The following is a 22,702-nucleotide window of genomic DNA, read 5'->3' on the forward strand; positions in this document are numbered from 1 at the left end:
AGACCAACGTAATACGCCCAAAGTTTTGTAAATGGAATAAATATAAATAGGTACTTAAATGATGGAAAAAATAAAAGACTTACATTATATTTTAGAGCCACAAACAAAAAGAATTGTCTAATTAAAACACATACATATTATATAAAAAAATATACTTTGAAAATCGTTTTGATAATCATTTGATATGATTGGCGTTATGACAACAACAATATTTTTTGAGAATTTGACAATAGTATGACAATGGCCGTTGGAAACTATCAAGAACAGTTAACCTGATAGGACTGTTCATTCAGCCAAAAGTGTCCGCCAGGTGCATGCGAAAACTACTCGCTTTGTGACGTCATTGTAGTCCTTGTCATGGTTATTAGTCCTTATCCGGCAACCAATAATACACACATGTGCATTATTGGTTACCGAATGCAAAACGTTCATTATTTAGTTTATTTATTTAAACACCTTATATGTATGCAGTATAGAAAATTAACTGTATAAATCGTGTTAAATACTCGGATAATGCATTTTTAAGAACAGCAGTTCCCAGCATTACCTTCTGCAAGCATTCTTTTTAGAGTTCTTCCATATTTTGCTTTAAAATAATTAATAAACAAAATCGTGGGCACTTAGTATGCACTTTGTCACAATCCACAACACAAAATGAACGTATTTATACACTCTATAGCTCTAAAAACTTTAAAGACACCTTTTTCACATTTAAAATTGACAAAATAATTAACTCAAAGTTTCTCAGCTGTTATTTTTATAAGTTTACCATAGGCAACTAATAATACACATTATCATGACAAGGCCACGAAGGCTTTGACAAGGGCTACAATGACTTCACAATTGTCAGCTCAGTCAGCTGAAGCGCGGGAAGAGGCGAACGTACGTCTTATGAGGATGAGCAATCCTATTAGTTTACCGTTCTTGGGAAACTATAGAAACTACAAAGAAATTCTGATTTAACGCCATCTGGCCATAACTAGTAGCAACTTTCTAACGTAAAAATTAATTGCACTGCCACATAGCAACAGGGTCTGGAACTATTTTATTTGAAATTTCCGTGGAAACGATGGAAAGGCTTTTGCTATTTCACTTTCCAATATGTCATTTTAGAATGACATATTATATGTCAACTTTTGACATTTTCGCATATGGTTGATTTGAAATTGTTTCATAACGACAATTTGACTCGAAATACCAAGTGTGCGATACCAAATTATTCGTAAAAATCCTTTTTCAAATATACTAACGAACCACCCTTGTTCCATTTGAAAAAATTGAGATAGGATTAAAAAAATGATTTGGGCATCTTTTAACCGGCCACGACATGGCACGAAAAAAATTAGTCGATTAAATCTATTTTTCCAAGACTCCTTGATTAAAAATTTGTGTTTTTAACACAGCCATGGCACTCTAGATTGAAATTTAAAGTACGATTTTTTAAGCGAAAATGTCAAAAGTTAACATATGATATGTCATTTTATTCAGAATGTCATTTTCTATCGAATAAAGTAAAAATATATCGAGGGTGCCATTTAAAAATCGAAAGTTGTAGTAATTTCCGGTGAAACAGGAAGTGACGAAAAATAAATGAATACATCAATCAATCTTAATTTATATAATAAAAAAGTTATAAGGGTGATGAGCTACTTTTGAGACACACCCGGTCGAGTTAATTTTTATATCAGAGGCATATAAAAAAAATTAATTTACATTGTATTCGTTATATCAATTAAAAAAATAAAAAAATGACAATGTTACTAATTGAATGTATTAATTTTTTTGACAGAAAACGTTGTAAAAGTTCAAACTCCCGAACCAGAGGTGATTACTCTTGAAAATGAGTACAGCGAAGAGGAGTTAGATACCCTCACGTCCTATATTAAAGATATAACCACCCTGTATGATCTAAGAGAGGAGGATTGGACTGGGGAGTGTTACTCAAATATTAAGTAAATATTTTATATAGTTTTTTATTATATTGAAAAAAAAATATTATTTTCTCGTGGGGCAGACTTTATCAAGTTTTCCTAGAAAAAAATCGTAATTATAAAACCATTAAATCTATATACAAATAATGGTTTAGTTACTTGTCTTAAAAACAATCAACAGTATTTACTGAATATTTCAGACGATGGTTGACTACTCCTTCAGAACCTCTGCTTATAATCTACTTTGAACATGAAGATTTGGTTTGTAACACTTGCATACCCAAAGTACCTATAATCGATGCTACGTATTTTTTAAGAGAACCAGGTAAAGAAATAAATGATATAATAATTTATTAGAAAATACTTTGAATAAAAAGACTAAGGAAGGAGCATAATGCTATCCATGTATTCATGCATGGTGGGCGGAAAAAGCACTCTAGGGTGGGGATTCTTGACAGTTCTGTTTGACGATTCATTTGACACATTTGAATTTGATTTGAAATTTTGTGGATTTGTCAGTCTTTACGGAGCTTATTTTATGTTATTTATTATTTATTCTACTACTGATAGTTGTATAAAGGTAGTAAATCTAGATGGAAATTGTGGCAGAACTTAAATTAACAGTGACACTATTGCGATTTATCGAAAAAGACTCTAAAATAGTTGGTTGTGTAGCGTGCGGTAGATCTCGGCAAAAATTGAGTGAAATAATGGAACAACTTTTCGCTAGTAAGTGACTATATAATATACATACGTGTAGTAAACCGATCATTTATGAAATTCACTTAAATTAACTAAATTATATATTTTTCTTGCATTTTAGCTTTTATTTATTACTTGTCAAAGATTAGATGTCAAAGAATTTAGATACGTTAATTTGACTTACCTGCTTCGGTAGCGTATCGGATGTTTGTGTTAAAAAATACTTATTATAACTTATCTATTTTTATTATAATTATATATTTTTATAACAATTTTAATAACTACCAACATTTATTCACAACGTAAAATAAAACAACAAATTATTGAGTCTACCCCACGTCTACCCTACATCATAGTTTTACATTTTTTAAATAAAATTAGAACGACACTGATAAACCGGAATTTAAGTCGGCCATATTTGAGGCCCATCGCGGTGTACCTAAGATTTTTGATATACTCCTTCCTTAGTCTTCTTATTCAAAGAGAAAATATAAACTATACAGGGCGTTTCAAAAAACATGTGCCATCTCGCGTATCCCTGATGGGGAGATTCCTCACGTAAAAATGAGACAAAACAGAATCGTAAGCATGTTAATATGAAAAATAAATCTTATTTTTACGAGATAAATCTCCCCACGAGAGACACACCCTGTATATTAAAACGTGACAGGGCGCAAAATATATTTTTTTAGGATACTTATATGAAGTAGCAGATTTTTATGACAAAATCATTTTTGGCACAGTTGACGGATGTGTCGAGGGTACAATATTGAAAATAATACAGAATGCATACGCTCCCATATTAATGGGAAATAATAACTGGCCCGATAGTATCCTTTTTATAATTTTAAAACACACACAAGTCGTTATTTACCGATCTGTTATTTTTTAACTGTTATTTAGAAAAATAACAGTTTGTAAAAGTTGTTCCAAAAGACAACAGGTATAGAAATAAACTTGTTTCTTCTTTAACACAAGCCTGTTATTTTTAAATAACAGTAATAGTTTCAACTGTTATTTAGAAATAACAGATTTGTCTAGCTGTATTTTAAAAATAGTTATTTTAAAAATATATTCTTGATTTAAGGTTTTAAAGCGATACTTCGAGAATTTTTTTTTAAGTTTTATGTAATTTTACGTTAAAATTTATAACTGTTTTCCTTAGTTAATGATTTATAGGTGTAAAAAACGATTTTAGTAACGCTTTGCACATGTTTCTGGCAAAAATTACCGATATTCATTATAGGCTGCAAGGTTTGACAGTTCTATACATTCCTAGAAGTATTTGTCAAATAACTGTCGAAGAAGCAAGCGAAGACAAGGAACTTGTCAAAAGAATGGAAGGAGTAGTGGTTTATTGGACAAAACAGGTAAATACCTATGTGGTTACAACCTTTAAGTGCCCAAGTTTCGCATGCATAGGTCCTGACTGGTAGTACCGCATGATCGAAAAAATATGGCGTCCAGTTTGCTTGGAAATGAACATCGATGACATTTCCCATATAATTTTACATATAAAATGACAGAGATCTTCATTTCATAACCATCGCTGACGCCGTTCTTTTTTCGATTATGCCGGTACTTCTTCATAGATTCTTTTTTTTTTTCACCGAAAATGACTACTACAACTTTTGATTTTTAAACGTTTAAATGTGATTATTAAATTTATTTTTCTAAGACTCCTTGATTAAAAATTTGTGATTTTAACACAGCCACTCTATTTTATAAGCGATACTGTCAAAATAGTAAAAAAAGGTACCATTTAAAACTCAAAAGTTGTAGTAATTTCCGATGAAACAGGAAGTGACCGAAAATAACTGAATACTTCAATTTTGATTTATATTATACAGGGTGGGTCTTAAATAAGTGCAAATATTTTCAGTGCTGGTAGATCTCGATAAAAGAAACATTTTTTCTCTTTACCATTTTTCAGATAAGTCCAAAATAACCGAGTTATTTAAGTTTGAAAATTTAAAAAAAATGATTTTTTTTGGAAAAAATTTGAGAGCCACCGGATTTTTTCTGTATTTGCATCCATTTTAGTGCCGTAACCATGGTAGTATCAGAGATTAAGAAATTATATAGTCTGTGAAACGAATAATTTTGAATTTGACAGTTCCCGCGGGCTTTTCTAGTGTTAATTTTATTAGGTTAGCAACTTGCGGCCATGCCGACGCAATGTCGTCTCTAATAGAACAGCCTCGGAGCGAGATTTATGACGTCACGCTAGTTAGATACTACGGATTAATAAATATGTATTAATAAATAAATATATAAAATATGTTACTGTAAATGTCCGAAATGCAGTAAAATCTAGAATAAGCGCGCTAAACCTAGGATTTACCAAAAACATTAACTAATTAGGTTAGCCTGGTTATTTGGAGGGTCTTAATGCATTGGTTAGCTTGGTTATTTGGGGGGTGTTAATGCATTGATTAGGTGGTTATTTGGTGGGGTTGGTTGGTTTTTACTACCACTTGCTTTTGGTAAATCCTAGGTTTTACTGTATTTCGCACATTTACAGTAACATATATATTTAGAATATTTTATATGTAATTTTTTGGATTATATTCGACACTATTTTTTTCATATGACACAACACTGATGAAGGTTATAATGTTAGCCGAAATGTTTTTTTAAACAAAAAAAATGAAAAACCAAATGAAAACTTAATCAGCGTTTTTCCCGAACCTAAATCCCAAGAAAATCAAAAATTTTAGAATAATTTTACATATAAAATGACAGCGATCTTTATTTCATAGCCATGGCTGACGCCTTTTTTCTATGATATTGTATTATTTGCAGATATAATTTTTCAAACATTGATACTTGCAAAATATTCATATAAATTTTGTGAATGTAAATAATAATACATCACTATTAGTAGAAATTGAATGTTTTTTTGTTAAATTAGATCGATTTTCAAACCCCCAAATTGAAAATATATTTTACATTTTACCCATTATCTTACGTACCTATTCATTATTTGTATATCGTAAAACATTTGCTGCATTTGTATAGGTATATATATTGTATTTATTAACTGTATATTATGTATATTTCATGTAAACTATATCATTTTTAAAATACAAACCAAAAATACGAGGAATAATTATGTTTTCCATGTATTCTACAACATATTTATTAATCCGTAGTATCTAACTAGCGTGGCGTCCTAAATCTCGCTTCGAGGCTGTTCTATTAGAGACGGCATTGGTCTGATATTTAGAAATGTTAAAAGCTGATGACATTTTACTTTTGACAATTATGTCATTTCGTGTTGATTTTTGCAAGCAGAGGAAGAACTGTCACTTGATTTATTATTTTCCTTTTCTATTTCACGAAAGTAAAAAGAGTTACATATCTAATTCGTTCAGGCACTCAATTTAAAGAATATCAGTAACTTTTTTGACAGAGGGATTTTATATTTGCCGTGTTGGTAAAAAATAACGGTCAAAATTCAAAGTTATTCATTTTATAGACTATACCGTGGGAAAATTTGCGGTGAACAGGCAGTTCTAAAAAGTTTTCTAAAATTATACAGGGAAATTTAAAAGAAAATGCACGATTTTCAACATCTTTTTTTGCGAAAAAAACTCATAGACGTGTTCCTGGGGTGGAAATATACCACCACTGAAAATATTTGCACTTATTTAAGACTCACCCTGTATATTAACATACCAAATCTCGATTTTTTATCCGTGAAAATAAAACAGTTATAGGGGTCAGCTAATTTTGAAACACACCCGGTATACAATATTCGAATTTTTTTACTTGCAGGTCCGGGTAGGCTTACAAGATCAAGATCAGAATGTTTCAGACGATTTGCTCTGCCCTCTAGACGAATATAATTTCTGGAAAGACAGATGTAACATTTGATATATTAACAGTACCTACTCCTTCACTCTTTGAAAATTATTTTTAGACGAAAATCTACTTGGATTAAATTATCAGTTGGAGTACCCAGGCGTGAAGCACATTTGCAAATTACTCTCTGCAGTGCAGTCTTCTTACGTGAAACAGTTCAAACTATTGGGCGAAGAAATCATTCATAACGTTGAAGAATCAAAATCTAACATTGAGTATTTGAATGTGTTAGTCGAACCTTGCAAGGTATATTATCAATGTTTTATGATAATACAAAAAATAATATTTACTGTAAAATACTTAAAATCAATATAGCAGATACTTTTCTAGCCCGATAATATACAGGGTGTCCGAGAAATAAGTGCGTATTTTAACTGGTAGTATAGGTCAAACCCAGAAACACGCCTATGAGTTTTTTTTGCGAAAAAAAAATTGAAAATTCAAAATTATTTGAAAAATTTTTTTAGCAGCGTTTTTTATCTTTTAATTTTAATTGCTTTTTCAAAATGCCTTTATTATTTGAAGTAGTTGAAGTTGTTGGCATTTTGAAAAATCAATCAAAAGATAAAAGACTATCAAAATGTTGACTAATAACAATTTGACGTTTATACTATTACGTCAAAAGCAATTTTTTTTTCAAAGCCTACCATGACTTCGCTGAATCATCGTTTCTTGTTCACTGTTATTAATATTTTAATTATTATATATTAATACATCTGATATTTCGTCGATTTTAAAATGAACTAACTGTTTCTATCTTATTTTTTTGAGAGAATGGGCATAATCAAGAGGGCTACTGATACCGTCTTGTAAAAATAAGGTAATTGAGGGCTTATTTTTTGGTATTTATTATAATTTTTCTAATATCTTCGGTTTGAAAGAAGATATCAAGATGCGGTTTTCGCTGAATTTTTAAGCTTTTACTACTCTTTATTATCAGCTAAAATTGCAGATACTATCGTATTTATTTTTTTTTGAACAAAATGCGATATGTTTGTTAAATTTTAAGAAAGCGCCCCCTAGCGTCTACGCTCAAAACCTTATTATTATTATTTTGATGGTATAATATAGAGTAAGAAATGCGCTTTTAAACGAGCCCTCGTTTGTTGGATTCGGATCATCCAGTCCGGAGTTATTAACATTTAAATAAAGATAGATCTAACCTTCCCCCACCACTTTATTTTAGCAGGTAGGGGAAAATGGTTCTAACAAAAAAATCCAAAATTTACTGAAGATTATGAAGTTATTATTTATAGTACCCATTATCTAGGCAAAATTCTGTAAAAATTTTATTTTCTTATTTTCCATAGCAGTTGCGGCTCCTAGCGGCCGTTTTGCAAACTTCAAAATTTTTTCAAGTTTGAGTCAAACGAGTTATAACTCATCATACAGTCTCAGGGCTTTAAGGAAAGCCAGTATATATATTAAAACCCGTAATACAAAACTGAAGTGTCAAATTAAGTCCTTTAGATGTCGTTTTTTAGACAAATCTAATCTCACAGGCGGACTTCTTTTTAATGTTCTATTTAATTTTCTTTATTTAACATACTTTTCCCAATATTCCTGATTACCTAATGACGTCAAATCATTGAATCTTGAAAAAAGAACATGAATATTTTTATTTTCAGAAACTGGCCAATATAAAACATCCAAAAGATATCCCGAAAATTTTGCCTAAAATTCTCCATCTTATCAGATTCATTTGGATGAATAGCCCATATTATAACACACACGAAAAAATTACAACACTGTGCAGGTAATTCTTGCCCTGTTTCTTCTTCGTTTAAAATATATTTTATTTTTTATAAAATTGCGATTGCAGGTCTGTTAGCAACCAAGTGATATTACAATGCACGGATTTCATCGACATGAACGACATTTTTGAGAAAAAGGAAACAAGAAACGCCATAAAAACCTTCGAAATATGCATCGAATGTTTGACAGATTACATCAAAGCTTACGTTCTGGTAAAAATACTGCATGATAAAAAAAACGGCGTCAAATCACCTCGATCGTTTCATTGGCTATCATGACGCTTTTTTTCTTTCATCTGGTACTATTTAGTAAATAAAAGTATATTTTTTTGACAGGTGTCAGAATCACATAACGAATTCGGAAAGAAACCCTGGGATTTGGATAAAGCTCCCATTTTCAATCACGTGGATTCATATATACAGAGATGCAAAGATATGATCGAAGTGTGCGAAGCTATGATCATTTTTGGAAGGTCAATCATATTTATTAATATCTTTGAATAAGGGTGGGGATCCTAGGGTGGGGATCCTTGACAGTTCTGTTTGACGATTCATTTGACACATTTGAATTTGATTTGAAATTTTGTGGATTTGTCAGTCTTTACGGAGCTTATTTTATGTTATTTATTATTTATTCTACTACTGATAGTTGTATAAAGGTAGTAAATCTAGATGGAAATTGTGGCATCACTTAAATTAACAGTGACACTATCGCGATTTATCGAAAAAGACTCTAAAATAGTTGGTTGTGTAGCGTGCGGTAGATCTCGGCAAAAATTGAGTGAAATAATGGAACAACTTTTCGCTAGTAAGTGACTATACATATAATATACATACGTGTAGTAAACCGATCATTTATGAAATTCACTTAAATTAACTAAATTATATATTTTTCTTGCATTTTAGCTTTTATTTATTACTTGTCAAAGATTAGATGTCAAAGAATTTTAGATACGTTAATTTGACTTACCTGCTTCAGTAGCGTATCGGATGTTTGTGGTAATAAATACTTATTATAACTTATCTATTTTTATTAGAATTATATATTTTTATAACAATTTTAATAACTACCAACATTTATTCACAACGTAAAATAAAACAACAAATTATTGAGTCTACCCCACGTCTACCCTACATCATAGTTTTACATTTTTTAAATAAAATTAGAACGACACTGATAAACCGGAATTTAAGTCGGCCATATTTGAGGCCCATCGCGGTGTACCTAAGATTTTTGATATGCTCCTTCCTTAGTCTTCTTATTCAAAGATTAATATAATATATAATTCGATTTTAAATTTGGTTGGTTGTTACAAGGTTGTTACCGTATTGATATTATACAGGGTGTCTCTGAAATAAGTGCTACTCACCTTGTATAAATAATATTAGATTTCCTTCTTAAGGTGTATTCCGTTGCTTACCTTTGTTATGGTTTTATGTTCCGTTTCTATTGGTTTCCTGAAAGTTTTCTTATTACGGAATACGGTTCCTGAAAAATATCTATCATATTGTCACCAAACTAACCAGCGCGAGACGGCTGGTTTTTCTGGTTTTGTTTGTCAATCAATTCCATTTATGTGACAGAAATCAAGCAAATATTGGAAGTTCGAGTAAAATTCTCATTTAATTTTTAAAATTTGTAATAATATTTTGTATTTATATCCAAAAGCAATGGAGGTATATAGGTAGTAAAAGTAAATAAATTTCATTAACTAAATAGAATTACTTTCTAGGACCATTTAAACTTATCATGCAGCCATTGTTTCTTAAAATCAGGAACATTTAAAGAAAACATGACAAGTAATCGTGAATGTTTTGTAAGCTATAAAAATATATATATTGATTATATTTGTTTATTTATTATTGATCAATTTTAATATTGGACCTGCATATCTTTATTTGAGCTGTCTAACGAGTTTAACAGTTCATTAACAAAGTACTTTTCAATATTAAACTGCATTGAAAAGAAGAAGCAAACGTAAAAGCAGAGAATAGGTACACTAAAAATGCATAAAGATAAATTTTATAATCATAGATAAAAGACTTTATAATAAAGGTATTGAAATTTAGAAAACGTCAACATTTGACATTAGTTTTATTTAGAGATCGTTCAATATTCGCGCTTATTTTAAAGACACCTAGTATAAAATCTTTACTTACGGAGATTTTATTAAATAAAAATACCCTGACCGGGATGATTCATAATATTTAATTACAGATACGATGAAACAGAGGAGATCCCTAAACCATTATTCCCCACTTCAAAGGGCGTTCAATTTGAAAATTGGGCAGAAAGAATTGAAAAAATGTTCAATGACAGTCTTGCTGAAATCGAGAAGGTAGAATTACTAAGATCCTCAAATTGATGGAATTTAATCTTATTACATCCACTTATTTTGATAATTGTTGGAAAAATTTCATAAGTGGGCGATTTTAAGGATTGTTTTGGTACTTTACTTTTGCACTGAAAGAAAAAAACTAAACTAAAAGTTTACGATCATTCACAGTGTCTAAAAAACATAATTAGAATTAAGGAAATATCCTAGCAACAGCTTACGGTAATGAGTTGTATCCATCTATGGTTGTATCTATAGAGAACATGTATACAACAGTATATACAATGACTAAAGAATATAAGGACATTTTAAGACCTTTCTTTTGATGGCAAACATTGAGTCGTCATTTGGTCACCAGCGACAATTTTAGCGATTTTTAATAGTTTGTGTGTAGTAAACTTTGTATAAACTTTATTACAATGGTGATTAATTGTTCAGCTTTCAAGTGTAAAAGCAGCAGCGAGAAAGAGCCAGGAGTTACGTTTCATAGGTAAATAAACAGTCCACTCCAACTTTTTAGCGTCTTCTTATTGAATTAGATAATTATTCTTCAATTTCAATTAACATCTATATGTACTTGATATGTGCTATACGTCGATACTAGTTTTGTAACTTTTGTTGACATTTTAATACGTTTTTTTCGTAATTAATTAGGATGAGGCACCATAGGCGTGGTCAAAACAATTATCAAAAAATATAAATATTGTCTCAAATAGCTAGGTTAAGAAAAATATGTGCCACGGCACTGTTTGGTGACATCGGCACAATTTGTTCTCGGGTGTTATTTGTCCTTGGATTATTTAGTCATTGAGGGTGTAGCCACACTATCCTAAAAACGGCGTATCGGCGTAACGGCGTAATGACCTTGAATAGATTTCCAGTAATTCTATTGGCTGAAATTTTTGACAGATGAATTTGACAGATAAAATTTCTGACAGATGAATGTTTCAGCCAATAGAATTACTGGAAATATATTCAAGGTTATTACGCCGTTACGCCGATACGCCGTTTTTAGGATAGTGTGGCTGCACCCTGATTGTATATTACAGAGTGTATATGTAAACAAGGTGTATTATATATGACAGTTTGGTTTGACGATTCATTTGACACATTTGAATTTGATTTGAAATTTTGTGGATTTGTCAGTCTTATTTTATACGATTATCAAAAAAGACTGTTGTGTAGCCTGTGGTAGATCTCGTTCAAAAATCAAGGAAAATAATGGAATAATTTTTCAACAATAAGTGACCATATAATATACATACGTGTAGTAAACCCTTTGAATAAGAAGACTAAGGAAGGAGCATAATGCTATCCATGTATTCATGCATGGTGGGCGGAAAAGGCACCATAAAAGCTCTCTAGGGTGGGGATCCTTGACAGTTCTGTTTGACGATTCATTTGACACATTTGAATTTTATTTGAAATTTTGTGGATTTGTCAGTCTTTACGGAGCTTACTTTATGTTATTTATTATTTATTCTACTACTGATAGTTGTATAAAGGTAGTAAATCTAGATGGAAATTGTGGCAGAACTTAAATTAACAGTGACACTATCGCGATTTATCGAAAAGACTCTAAAATAGTTGGTTGTGTAGCGTGCGGTAGATCTCGGCAAAAATTGAGTGAAATAATGGAACAACTTTTCGCTAGTAAGTGACTATATAATATACATACGTGTAGTAAACCGATCATTTATGAAATTCGCTTAAATTAACTAAATTATATATTTTTCTTGCATTTTAGCTTTTATTTATTACTTGTCAAAGATTAGATGTCAAAGAATTTAGATAGTTAATTTGACTTACCTGCTTCAGTAGCGTATCGGATGTTTGTGTTAATAAATACTTGTTATAACTTATCTATTTTTATTAGAATTATATATTTTTATAACAATTTTAATAACTACCAACATTTATTCACAACGTAAAATAAAACAGCAAATTATTGAGTCTACCCCTCGTCTACCGTACATCATAGTTTTACATTTTTTAAATAAAATTAGAACGACACACTGATAAACCGGAATTTAAGTCGGCCATATTTGAGGCCCATCGCGGTGTACCTAAGATTTTTGATATGCTCCTTCCGTAGTCTTCTTATTCAAAGAGTAAACCGATCATTTATGAAATTCACTTAAAATTAACTAATTATATATTTTTTCTTCCATTTTCGCTTTTATTTACTACTTGTCAAAGATTAAATGGCAAAGAATTTAGATACGTCAATTTGACTTATCTGCTTCAGTAGCGTATCGGATGTTTGTGTTAATAAATAATTATTAGAACTTATCTATTTTTATTAGAATTATATATTTTTGTAACAATTTTAATAACTACTAACATTTACTGGCAACGTAAAATAAAACAACAAATTATTAAGTCTATCCTACATCATATTTTTACATGTCTTGTTTTTGATATGCTCTTTCCTTAATTTTTTATTCAAAGGTTTAAATAAAATAGAATCAAAATATCTAAATGAAAGTTTTTTTAGGTAAAGCAGAGGATACTTGACGTACAACAGGCCGAATGGTACGATGACATCCTCAAATTCAGAACTAGGATGAAAGATGTAGAAGTGGTGGTGGAAAATTTAACCAACATGGTATTCGATGAGATAGCGAATGTAGAAGAGGGCATAGAATCTTTAGCTGCCATGTATAATTACTCCAAAAGGAAGACCCTGTATTCGTTGTTTGACGGAAAAACTTTACTGGTGTACAAAATGTTTAGAGAAGAGATTCTCGATATCAAACAAGACATTCAGTTAGAGGCAGAAATGTATCCTACAATGTTGCCATATTATTCAGGCAGAGCACAGATGCTAAAGATGAAAAAACACCGATTGAGCATATTGAAGAAGTTGTTTGATGATGCCGGCTGGATGATGCCTTGCAGCATATCCAAAGAGGTGTTTGCTCAGTACGAGAAGCTGATTTCCTCGATTGACGACAAGGTATTCAACTTGTACAGAAAATGGGTGGACAAAATCGGAGAGGATGTCGGTCTTCGATTGCAAACGCCTTTGATGTGTAGGAGCGTCACAAAACCTGGGTTGCTGGAATGCAATATTGACAGGTATAGTTTTTATCATTATCTTCTCCTGTCATGGCAATACACAATCTGTTAAGGCAGTAAATTTAGGTATACCGGGTGGTTTTCAAAAGTGCCTCAATCCTTTAACCGTTGATTGAAGAAATAAGAAGATGCGCAACTTTATGTTTGATTTCGAGGCAATGTTCGAGTTATAGTCAACCTGTCTTAGATTTAATTTAACTCTGCGCAGCTGCTATTCGTTTACAGCGCAGCGGATAAAGAATATTGTACCGTAGTTCGGCTTTCAATTGACAGAGTGGGTGGTAGCCGAAGACAGTGTTGCCAGAACTACGGAGTAATCCGTAGATTTACGGATTTTGGGTAAAGTACGTTAATAATACGTATTTAATATAATATTATATGACTAAATAAAGAACGGCGTCAGAGTTGGTTTGGAAATGAAGATCGCTGTTACTTCATATGTAAAATATTATGGTAAATGTTAATAGCCGTCATTTTCAAGCCAACTAAACGACTTTTTTCGATCATACGAAAATATTCAGTACCTATAAAAGAATGTTTATTTTTTTTGTTTATTCTATGTTTAACACGAATAAATTTTCAATACATAAACGAGGATTTTTCATCCAAAGATATTTTCGTCAAACATATTACAGATATTACACATTTTAATATGGCAACATTGTCGCCTTCAGTTCCACGCCCTCTTCGATATGTCTTCGCTAGCTGAATTAGAGAAAATGAGTGTTTTATGCGTTGGCCGCAGAACGAGTAGAGGCTTCATCGTACAGCACTTGTGACGTAAGGGGAAATCAAATTAGTTTTGTCACGAATTTTCGCATTAGGGTGCGTATCTTTCCAATTCTTTCACTCCACGTTATTAGTAAAGCGGCCCATACATTATCAAAGAAATTGTGCAACACAGGCTGTTGCGCAACGAGTTGCCAATGTATGATAACGTTTGATGCGTTGCGCAATTGTTTGATAAGTTTCAAGAATGTTTGAATTCTTTTGTGCAACAGGCGTTTGCGCAGCGCGTTGTGTAGTGTATGTGTGTGTTGCGCTTCGTTGTGCAATATTTTAGTTCTTTTAGTTCTTTCATCTAAATTCTTTGCTTTCTTTTTCGTTTTTTGGTATCATTGACATCATCTATGGTATATACAATTGCAATTGAGGACATGATTGTTTCTCAAACAATACACAACTTTTAATACAAAGTTTGATCAAAATTTTACTAAGTGCATGGGTGAAGCAGTTGTGCAACGGAATGTTGCGCATCGCTTTGTTGCGCAACTTGTTTGATAAGGTATGGGCCGCTTAACAGTATGCCGGACAGTATGCCGTAATTTTTCTTTAAAAAATACTTTTTTCAAATATGCTAATGAGCCGCCTTTGTTTCATTTGAAAAAAATGAGTTATGATTAAAAATACGATTAACCGACCAAGAAAGGTCACGAAAAACATTAGAATATCAAATATATTTTTCCAAGGCTCCTTGATTAAAAATTAGTGGTTTTAACGATGATTGAAATTTAAAATACTATTTCTTTAAGTCTGTTTTTTAAACTGTCAAAAGTTGACTTATTATATGTCATTCTATTCGAAATGTCATTTTCTATCAAATAAAGAAGAAAAATATGGAGGGTACCATTTAAAAATCAAAAGTTGTAGTCATTTCCGGTGAAACAGGAAGTGACCAAAAACAATTGAATACGTCAATCGTTTCTAATTTATATCATATGCTACCATACCAAATTTCGTTTTTTTATCTGAAAAAATAAAAAAGTTATGGGACTGAGACACTTATGAAAAAAACCGGTATCATTTCATTAAATCTGATTTTAAAGATATATTTTTTGACAGGTCCATATTAAAAATATTCAACGAAGCAAAGTGCTGGGATACCCTGGGCTACGAGATTCCAACCTACGTGAAATCAGTCTATACCAAGGCCGATAATATAAAATTCGTCTATGAATGCGTCCTAAACGTGGTACTGGACTACAACAAGATCATTTCGTCTCTATCTGACGAGGAAAGGTTGCTGTTTAAACCTTTGATTTCCAACGTGGAGAAGAAGATATCTCCTGGACTCAGCAAGCTCACTTGGGGCACGGAGATTGGCGATGAGTACATTGCTGAGTGTAGCAATACCACTGCTGAGGTGAGTTAATTCTAAGGTATATTCTAGGAGTATATTAAGAGCCTGGTGACTCAAGTTTTGCTTTACGTTGAGTCAATAAATGGTTAAGAATAATTAAAGTTGATTGAAAAAAATCTGATCTAATAAAATTAAAAATATAGATACGCTACTGGAACAACTAAACTGTAAAACTGTATTTACTTTTTTTAAAGTATTTTTTGTGAATTGTTAAATTTTGCCACAAAATAATGAACCACCCTGTATACTTATCACCAATATAAACCCTTTGATTATGTTTATCTATAATCTTATTTGTAAAATCCCTATTTTTGGGGCTTACTCAACCGGGTCTCACAATGCAAATTCACCTCAAATATCCATTTAGTTGGTCATTGGCAAGCACTCTCTCATTGTACATGAAAATAACAAAACAAAGATTTACTGAGCTGGATAAAATTGATAGTTAAGTAGTAAGACTCACCCGGGGGTACTCCGCCCCCTAGCCACTGATATCACTGACATTATATTCAATATATCCCATTCCATATCTTCCATCTAATTCAAATATTATTCGGATCTATTGGTTAATAATCTTCAACAACTAGCTAGTGTTACCTGAAATAGTATAGGGGCTTCCCCCGGACGCAAATCTGCCGCTAAACAGATTCGCATCCCAATCGATGAGGCTAATTGGGGTCCCCACCAACGCCCCAGCGGTGTCAATCGAGAAGCAAGAGAGACCCCAAACTCTCAAGACCATCCTCGAAGGAACGACGTCACAAGATGTTTTCTACTTCCATAGTCAAAAGACTCGCTACTTCCAAATGTCAGCTCTGTGACAAAACAACACTACAGCCGGCCGGCCTATCAACTACTGACCCGCCGCCGGCAAGCTAAGCCTCCTCTTACATCACAATTTTACCTGATCACAAATATTTACATCGCTTGCCAATGAATCATACTGTTTTCTCTAATCGACTTTCAAATAGAGTGTTTTGGCATTACTAGATAAATAAATAGAGAGTTTCCGAAGGAATGCATATTGTTTATTAGAATAGTGAATAAATAAAAGCATTATTATGACGAACTTATTTTCCAAGTTTTACATATTTTCATAACTTTTTGGATTCTTCTAATAGGGTAGGGGGGTTAAAAACTTTATTTCTTCTCGCACGTTTTTTAATTGCTTCCATTTTTGAAAATGTTTGTATTCCTTTTCATAAGTTATTCGGGCTTTAAATGGAAGTAGTTTGGATATGGCGTTTGTCGCCTCAGCCTGACTATCTGTTGCTGTTGGTAATTTACTTATTTCGTTTTGAGCCATTTCTGGCTTCAATTCAATCAGCAATCGACACGAAAGAGAATTAGAAAATATTGACTCAAAACTGACAACTAAAGAGACAGCTTTATTTATTTGTCAAATTACATAGAAACCAACGCCAACCCAGCACAATATTTTTTCTACTCGTATTAAATTCATTGAAATAATAATTTCTGAATATTTTGTAAAACGTAACTCGGTATGGAAAAAGATATTGTTTTATACACAACGATAAAATTGCATTATCGTCTCCCGAAATTAATTCACGAGCGATTTCATCGCTCGTGAATTAATCTTTTCGGTCGTCGAAATTTGTATAAAAAATTACTATTAATTTTGCATTTTTTTTATTTTTAGCTACAAAGCTTTGTGGACGATTACAAACAGTGCAACTTACAAGTCGTGGCTATTTGTGAAAAATTGTGCGATACGCCTCTAATAAATCTTACCCAGTACTCGGCCATGAACTTGGAAGATCTGGTTTCCGAACTGAGCAAGTACATGAACAACACCATAACAATTCTAATCGACTACTACTATAAAATAACAGAGTTTTTAGTGATGGTGTTTGAGGGATTTGAACACGTCATAGGGACAGTACGTATTTAATAATTATTTTCTCTAGATCATATATACTTACGTGGATAAGTAAATCACTATGGAAACTGTCGCAAATATATCAACGACTTCCATTTATCTTCTTTTTTTGTTGCACACGCGGTGCTTCTACTCTATTTATCCTTGTCGAGGGCCTAGCGTCCACGCGCCAAATTTGGTACATTAATTTTAAAAATTTAGTTTGTAAAATGCATATATTATTCGAACAATAAATTGAATGTTTACTATGAAAAAAATTAAATTATATAAAAAATACATTTAGCCAATCCGTACAAATATCAATATTCTTAAACTAAAATAAATTATATAAACAAAATAACTCAATATTCTAGAAACTAACCAGAAAGTATCCATGTGGTTTAATATAAATAAAAGAACAACTGGATACTTTACTTGCCTATGAAAAGATAATTCGGGGACTTTTATATTAGAACATCTACACACCAAACACTTTCTAATCACTTTTACGAGTATTTAGGAAGTCCAACGAAAAAAAATAGAAATATAACTGCACAAACTTAAAATTAGAGACTTTTTAAGCCCCTTATTCGATCAGCTTTATACGTTATCCGTTATTTAGAGCATGCGCATTGATACAAAAATAAGGGATTACCCTATTAGTGGATAGCGTTTGCCGCTATTTAGGTTCAAATAAAGGGTACGCTATTATGGGATACATTTTAGCACGGTTGCCAAGAGTAATACTTATCTGGATTATAATCAAAGAAGAAAAAAAAAAGAAAACTGCTACAAAAGGGTAAAAAATAATACGTAAATTAATTCCTAAATAGATACTTTTTTGTAGTCTTTTTTTGTCCATCAAAATAATATAACCCTTGATTAATATATAAACAAGGATATAACCAACATATTTGAGTGACAAAAATTGGCAACGCCAAGATGTAGTGTCCAAGTTGATGGTTGACACTTGACATCTTGACATTTGCAAAATTTAACGTTAACGTTTGATAGATGACGTGTTAAATAAACGGTTCAAAATCTAAAATGACAGTACCTGGCCAACAAATGTTGTCGTTTATTTTTCGCGCATGATGAGTATAACGTTTAGCGTTTTACGTCATTTACCAAATAGGTGACCTAAAAACTCTCTATTAACTTCTCACTAAACACACTTGCATCCTTGGCTATATAAAAGCGGTCGATAAAAGAGTAATTAATACAATTTTTAAAATAAAAAACGCAAAAAACTAGCGTCGATACACAATGGAAATAAGATTATGACATAGGATTATGACAAAATATCTAAATAGTATAAAATTGTGATTAGTTTGGAAATGCGTGCAACTTTTAATACGCATGCGCAAAGTAAGGTCCTCGAAAAAGACAAACCTATTGTACGTTTCATAATTGCAATAAAGAAGGTTTGAAAATGACATATCGTGATGTTGGAGACATATTTTTTAATGCTAAACTTATGGCGTTGGTTTATCCACGTAAGTATATATGATCTAGGTTATTTTCGCTGGTCCTAGGGTATTTTCTAGTACTTTTCTTATTTTGAATAAAAAGATAAAATTAAGAACTATTTAAAGATTTTTTTCTAATAAGAGTTTTTACTAAAATTAAAGATGGCTCACCAGTGGGTGCGATATATAACAAATTTCGACAAGCTGATGGAAGAAGCTTTGAAAATATGTTGTAAGAACTCCCTCCTATCCGTGTACGAAGCTCTACACGGAGATGGTACTACGGATCCCATTCCATTGTTGAAAATAGAAGTTAACTTGGTAGGAAATAAGGTAAGAAATTTTGGTACCAGTTTTTCTAATTCATTGTGATTATTGTATTGTTCTCAGTAATTAGTATTTAGAAAGATTTGTGGGTATTGGGAAGGTTCAACAGAAACAATTATATTTTGGGTGACGTTTCGCGACTAAGGGGTCCACAGACGGTCAATATATTTGCGCAATAATATTGCCCAATAATATTATGTTCGCATCATTTAGTATAAAATGGTAATCATACATTATTATATTATGCAAACTATATTGCTTAGAGTTTTAACACCAGATAACACCAGATAATACCGGGTGCGTCTAAAAAGTGACTCTTTTTATTTTTTCAGATAAAAAAACGAGATTTGGTACATTAGTATATATGACATAAATTGGGATTGATTGACGTATTCAATTGTTTTCGGTCACTTCCTGTTTCGCCGGAAATGACTGCAACTTTTGATTTATAAATGGCACCCTCGGTATTTTTTACTTTATTCGATTGAAAATGACGAGCTGAATCGAATGACATATCAGTCAAATTTTCGTTACGAACCGCAAGTTATAATTTCAAATAAACCATATGCGAAAATGCCAAAAGTTGGCATATGATATGTCATTCTATTCGGAGTGTTATTTTCTATTGAATAAAGTAAAATACCGAGGGTGCCATTTATAAATCAAAAGTTGTAGTCATTTCCGGTGAAACAGGACCGAAAACAGTTGAATATGTCAATCAATCCCAACTTATGTCATATACTAACGTACCAAATCTCGTTTTTTTATCTAAAAAAATAAATAAGTTATAGGGGTGAGCCACTTTTGAGACGCACCCGGTATAGTTACTTTACTGAAATGATAAATTTCGGAACTTTTTTTTTTCAATTGATCATAAATTTTTCTTGGAAAAAATGATGATAAGACAGTTCTGTTGATCTTTTGGCACAAAAACTTTTCAAATTCATGATCTCAGTTTAATAACTATTTAGTCAACGTCAATGTTTAATTTATGTTAATGTTGACAGGTATTGATAATTTTGATATCAAATATCTCGAGAATCATTACTTGTAGTGATTTTTTCCTAGAGACTTTTTCTACGTAAAAAACGTCGTAAATGTATATTTTTCTACTTAGTAATTTTATACAGGTACGGACGAAAAGTTATTACTCTTCAAACCAGTTAAAAAATATGTAGGTGGCGCCCTCTACAAGTAGGAGTCATAATGACATTAAAATCAAATTTCTCATGTCAAAAAACTCCCAAGCACCAATTTTCATCCAGATATTGAAATTACTTCAGAAGTAATTTGAAAAAAATCGAAATAAAAATGAAACTTCTACATCCTGTATTTCTGAAACTAAGCATTTTAGGACATACATTTACACGAACTTTTTTACTTATTTTTATCTGCAGAATATGCTGCCGAAGTTTCCGGAAAACAGTTCGGACCACCCTGTACAGGGTGAGTCAACGATAAAGTCCATTATCTCATTTATTTCGAGGTTTACAAAAAAATGTTAAATATTTACAAAAGTTATAGGGAAGGTTAAGATACACATTATAAAATTATTATAGAGTATACAGGGTGCTTCAAAAATGTGTGGCGGATATAACATATGTTTTTTTAAATGCAACATCCTGTTTTTTATTTTATTTTTAGATTCTGCGAAAAATTCTATAACTTTTTTATATATAATGTTATATACCTAAAATTAATAGTTTTCGTACTATTTAAATTTGTTTATACAAAAGTTAAATTGCACTGTGGTAAAAAATTGTCGGTTGCATTGTTTCTGAAGTTGGAATCGATGCATTGTTTCTGAAGTTGGAATACCGAAATTTGGTATGAGAGTTCTATAAAGATTAAAAAGAAGATATACATATGTTAAGATATTTTAGTTAAATGCTACAGGGTGTTCAAAATATATTTATAAATTGCAACTAATTAAAATTAAAAAATCTTAAATTTTTTAAATGGTACACCCTATATATTTTGATTTTTTCTGATAGATTTTGCAAAGCTCTTCAACTTTTATTAAGTATGTCACATACCTATTTTTAATAATTTGCGATTTATTCCAATTTTTTCTATTTTTACCCTAATTTTTAATACAATTACGCTATAACATCATAGTTACCTTGACAAAACAAACATATTTATTACTTATTTTTAAAAAGTAGTTTAATAATTAGTTACAATAGTTATTATTAGTTAAAATTAACTAACTTTACTCAAATAAACTAAAATCGTAATCGTGGATTTCTTGGTGTATTTCTATATTATGAAAGATGACATTTGGATTTTCCGTCGGGCCGAATAGCCACAGATTAGGGTAATACTAACTAGATTACCTAATTTTCGACTACTGATATTGAAATTTTCTCCGACATACAGTAAAGTTTTTTTTCTCGTAGTAATTCTGATTTATAATTCATTTCGTAAAGCCAATATTACTACTTCCACGAAACCGTCCCATTACACACTGTTATAATATAATATAATATAATAATATACACAATATTATAATATAATATAATATGAAAATGTTTTCTAGATAATCTACATATATTCTTATAGTACTTAGCAAAGTACTATATAATATATAGTACTGAACCAAAAAATATCTTTATTTTGGCTTGTTCCTGTATATCAGTCACATTGACTAATCCATTTTCAGGAAAATCTAAAACTATTACCTCTACCTCTACCATTTATACTTATTACAACAAATTAAACTAACATTCAGCTTTTGTTCTTAACTTGCTTAACAAACATATGAAATTTTGATAATAATTATTATTTTTTGTCATGGCAACTATGATGTTATAGCGTAATTGTATTAAAGATATGGGTAAAAATAGAAAAAATTTGGAATAAATCGCAAATTATTAAAAATAGGTATATGACATACTTAATAAAAGTTGAAGAGCTTCGCAAAATTTATCAGAAAAAATCAAAATATATAGGGTGTACCATTTAAAAAATTTTAGATTTTTTTAATTTTAAGCAGTTGAAATTTATAAATATATTTTGAACACCCTGTAGCATTTAACTAAAATATCTTAACATATATCTTCTTTTTAATCTCTATAGAACTCTCATACCAAATTTTGGTATTCCAACTTCAGAAACAATGGTACCACTGACAATTTTTTACCACACTGCAATTTAACATTTGTATAAACAAATTTAAATATTACAAAAACTATTAATTTTAGGTATATAACATTG

General features: G+C 31.2%; 1 protein-coding gene across 1 annotated transcript in view; it reads left to right on the forward strand.

The window, feature by feature from the left end:
• The window catches only part of LOC115877727 (dynein heavy chain 2, axonemal), a 129,843-nt gene that overhangs the window by 546 nt on the left and 106,595 nt on the right, over positions 1–22,702 (forward strand). Inside the window, exons 2-15 of the mRNA XM_030894014.1 lie at positions 1,790–1,952; positions 2,132–2,256; positions 3,326–3,463; positions 3,813–4,003; positions 6,414–6,501; positions 6,559–6,746; positions 8,129–8,256; positions 8,323–8,467; positions 8,591–8,727; positions 10,473–10,593; positions 13,088–13,671; positions 15,514–15,814; positions 17,472–17,711; positions 19,322–19,492. Of these exons, the coding sequence (XP_030749874.1) occupies positions 1,790–1,952; positions 2,132–2,256; positions 3,326–3,463; positions 3,813–4,003; positions 6,414–6,501; positions 6,559–6,746; positions 8,129–8,256; positions 8,323–8,467; positions 8,591–8,727; positions 10,473–10,593; positions 13,088–13,671; positions 15,514–15,814; positions 17,472–17,711; positions 19,322–19,492 (2,720 nt within the window). The remainder of the gene's footprint in view (positions 1–1,789; positions 1,953–2,131; positions 2,257–3,325; positions 3,464–3,812; positions 4,004–6,413; positions 6,502–6,558; positions 6,747–8,128; positions 8,257–8,322; positions 8,468–8,590; positions 8,728–10,472; positions 10,594–13,087; positions 13,672–15,513; positions 15,815–17,471; positions 17,712–19,321; positions 19,493–22,702) is intronic.

This window comes from Sitophilus oryzae, unplaced genomic scaffold, assembly GCF_002938485.1.
Source record: "Sitophilus oryzae breed Bouriz unplaced genomic scaffold, Soryzae_2.0 scaffold_1498_pilon_pilon, whole genome shotgun sequence".
NCBI classification, from domain to species: Eukaryota; Metazoa; Arthropoda; class Insecta; order Coleoptera; family Curculionidae; genus Sitophilus; species Sitophilus oryzae.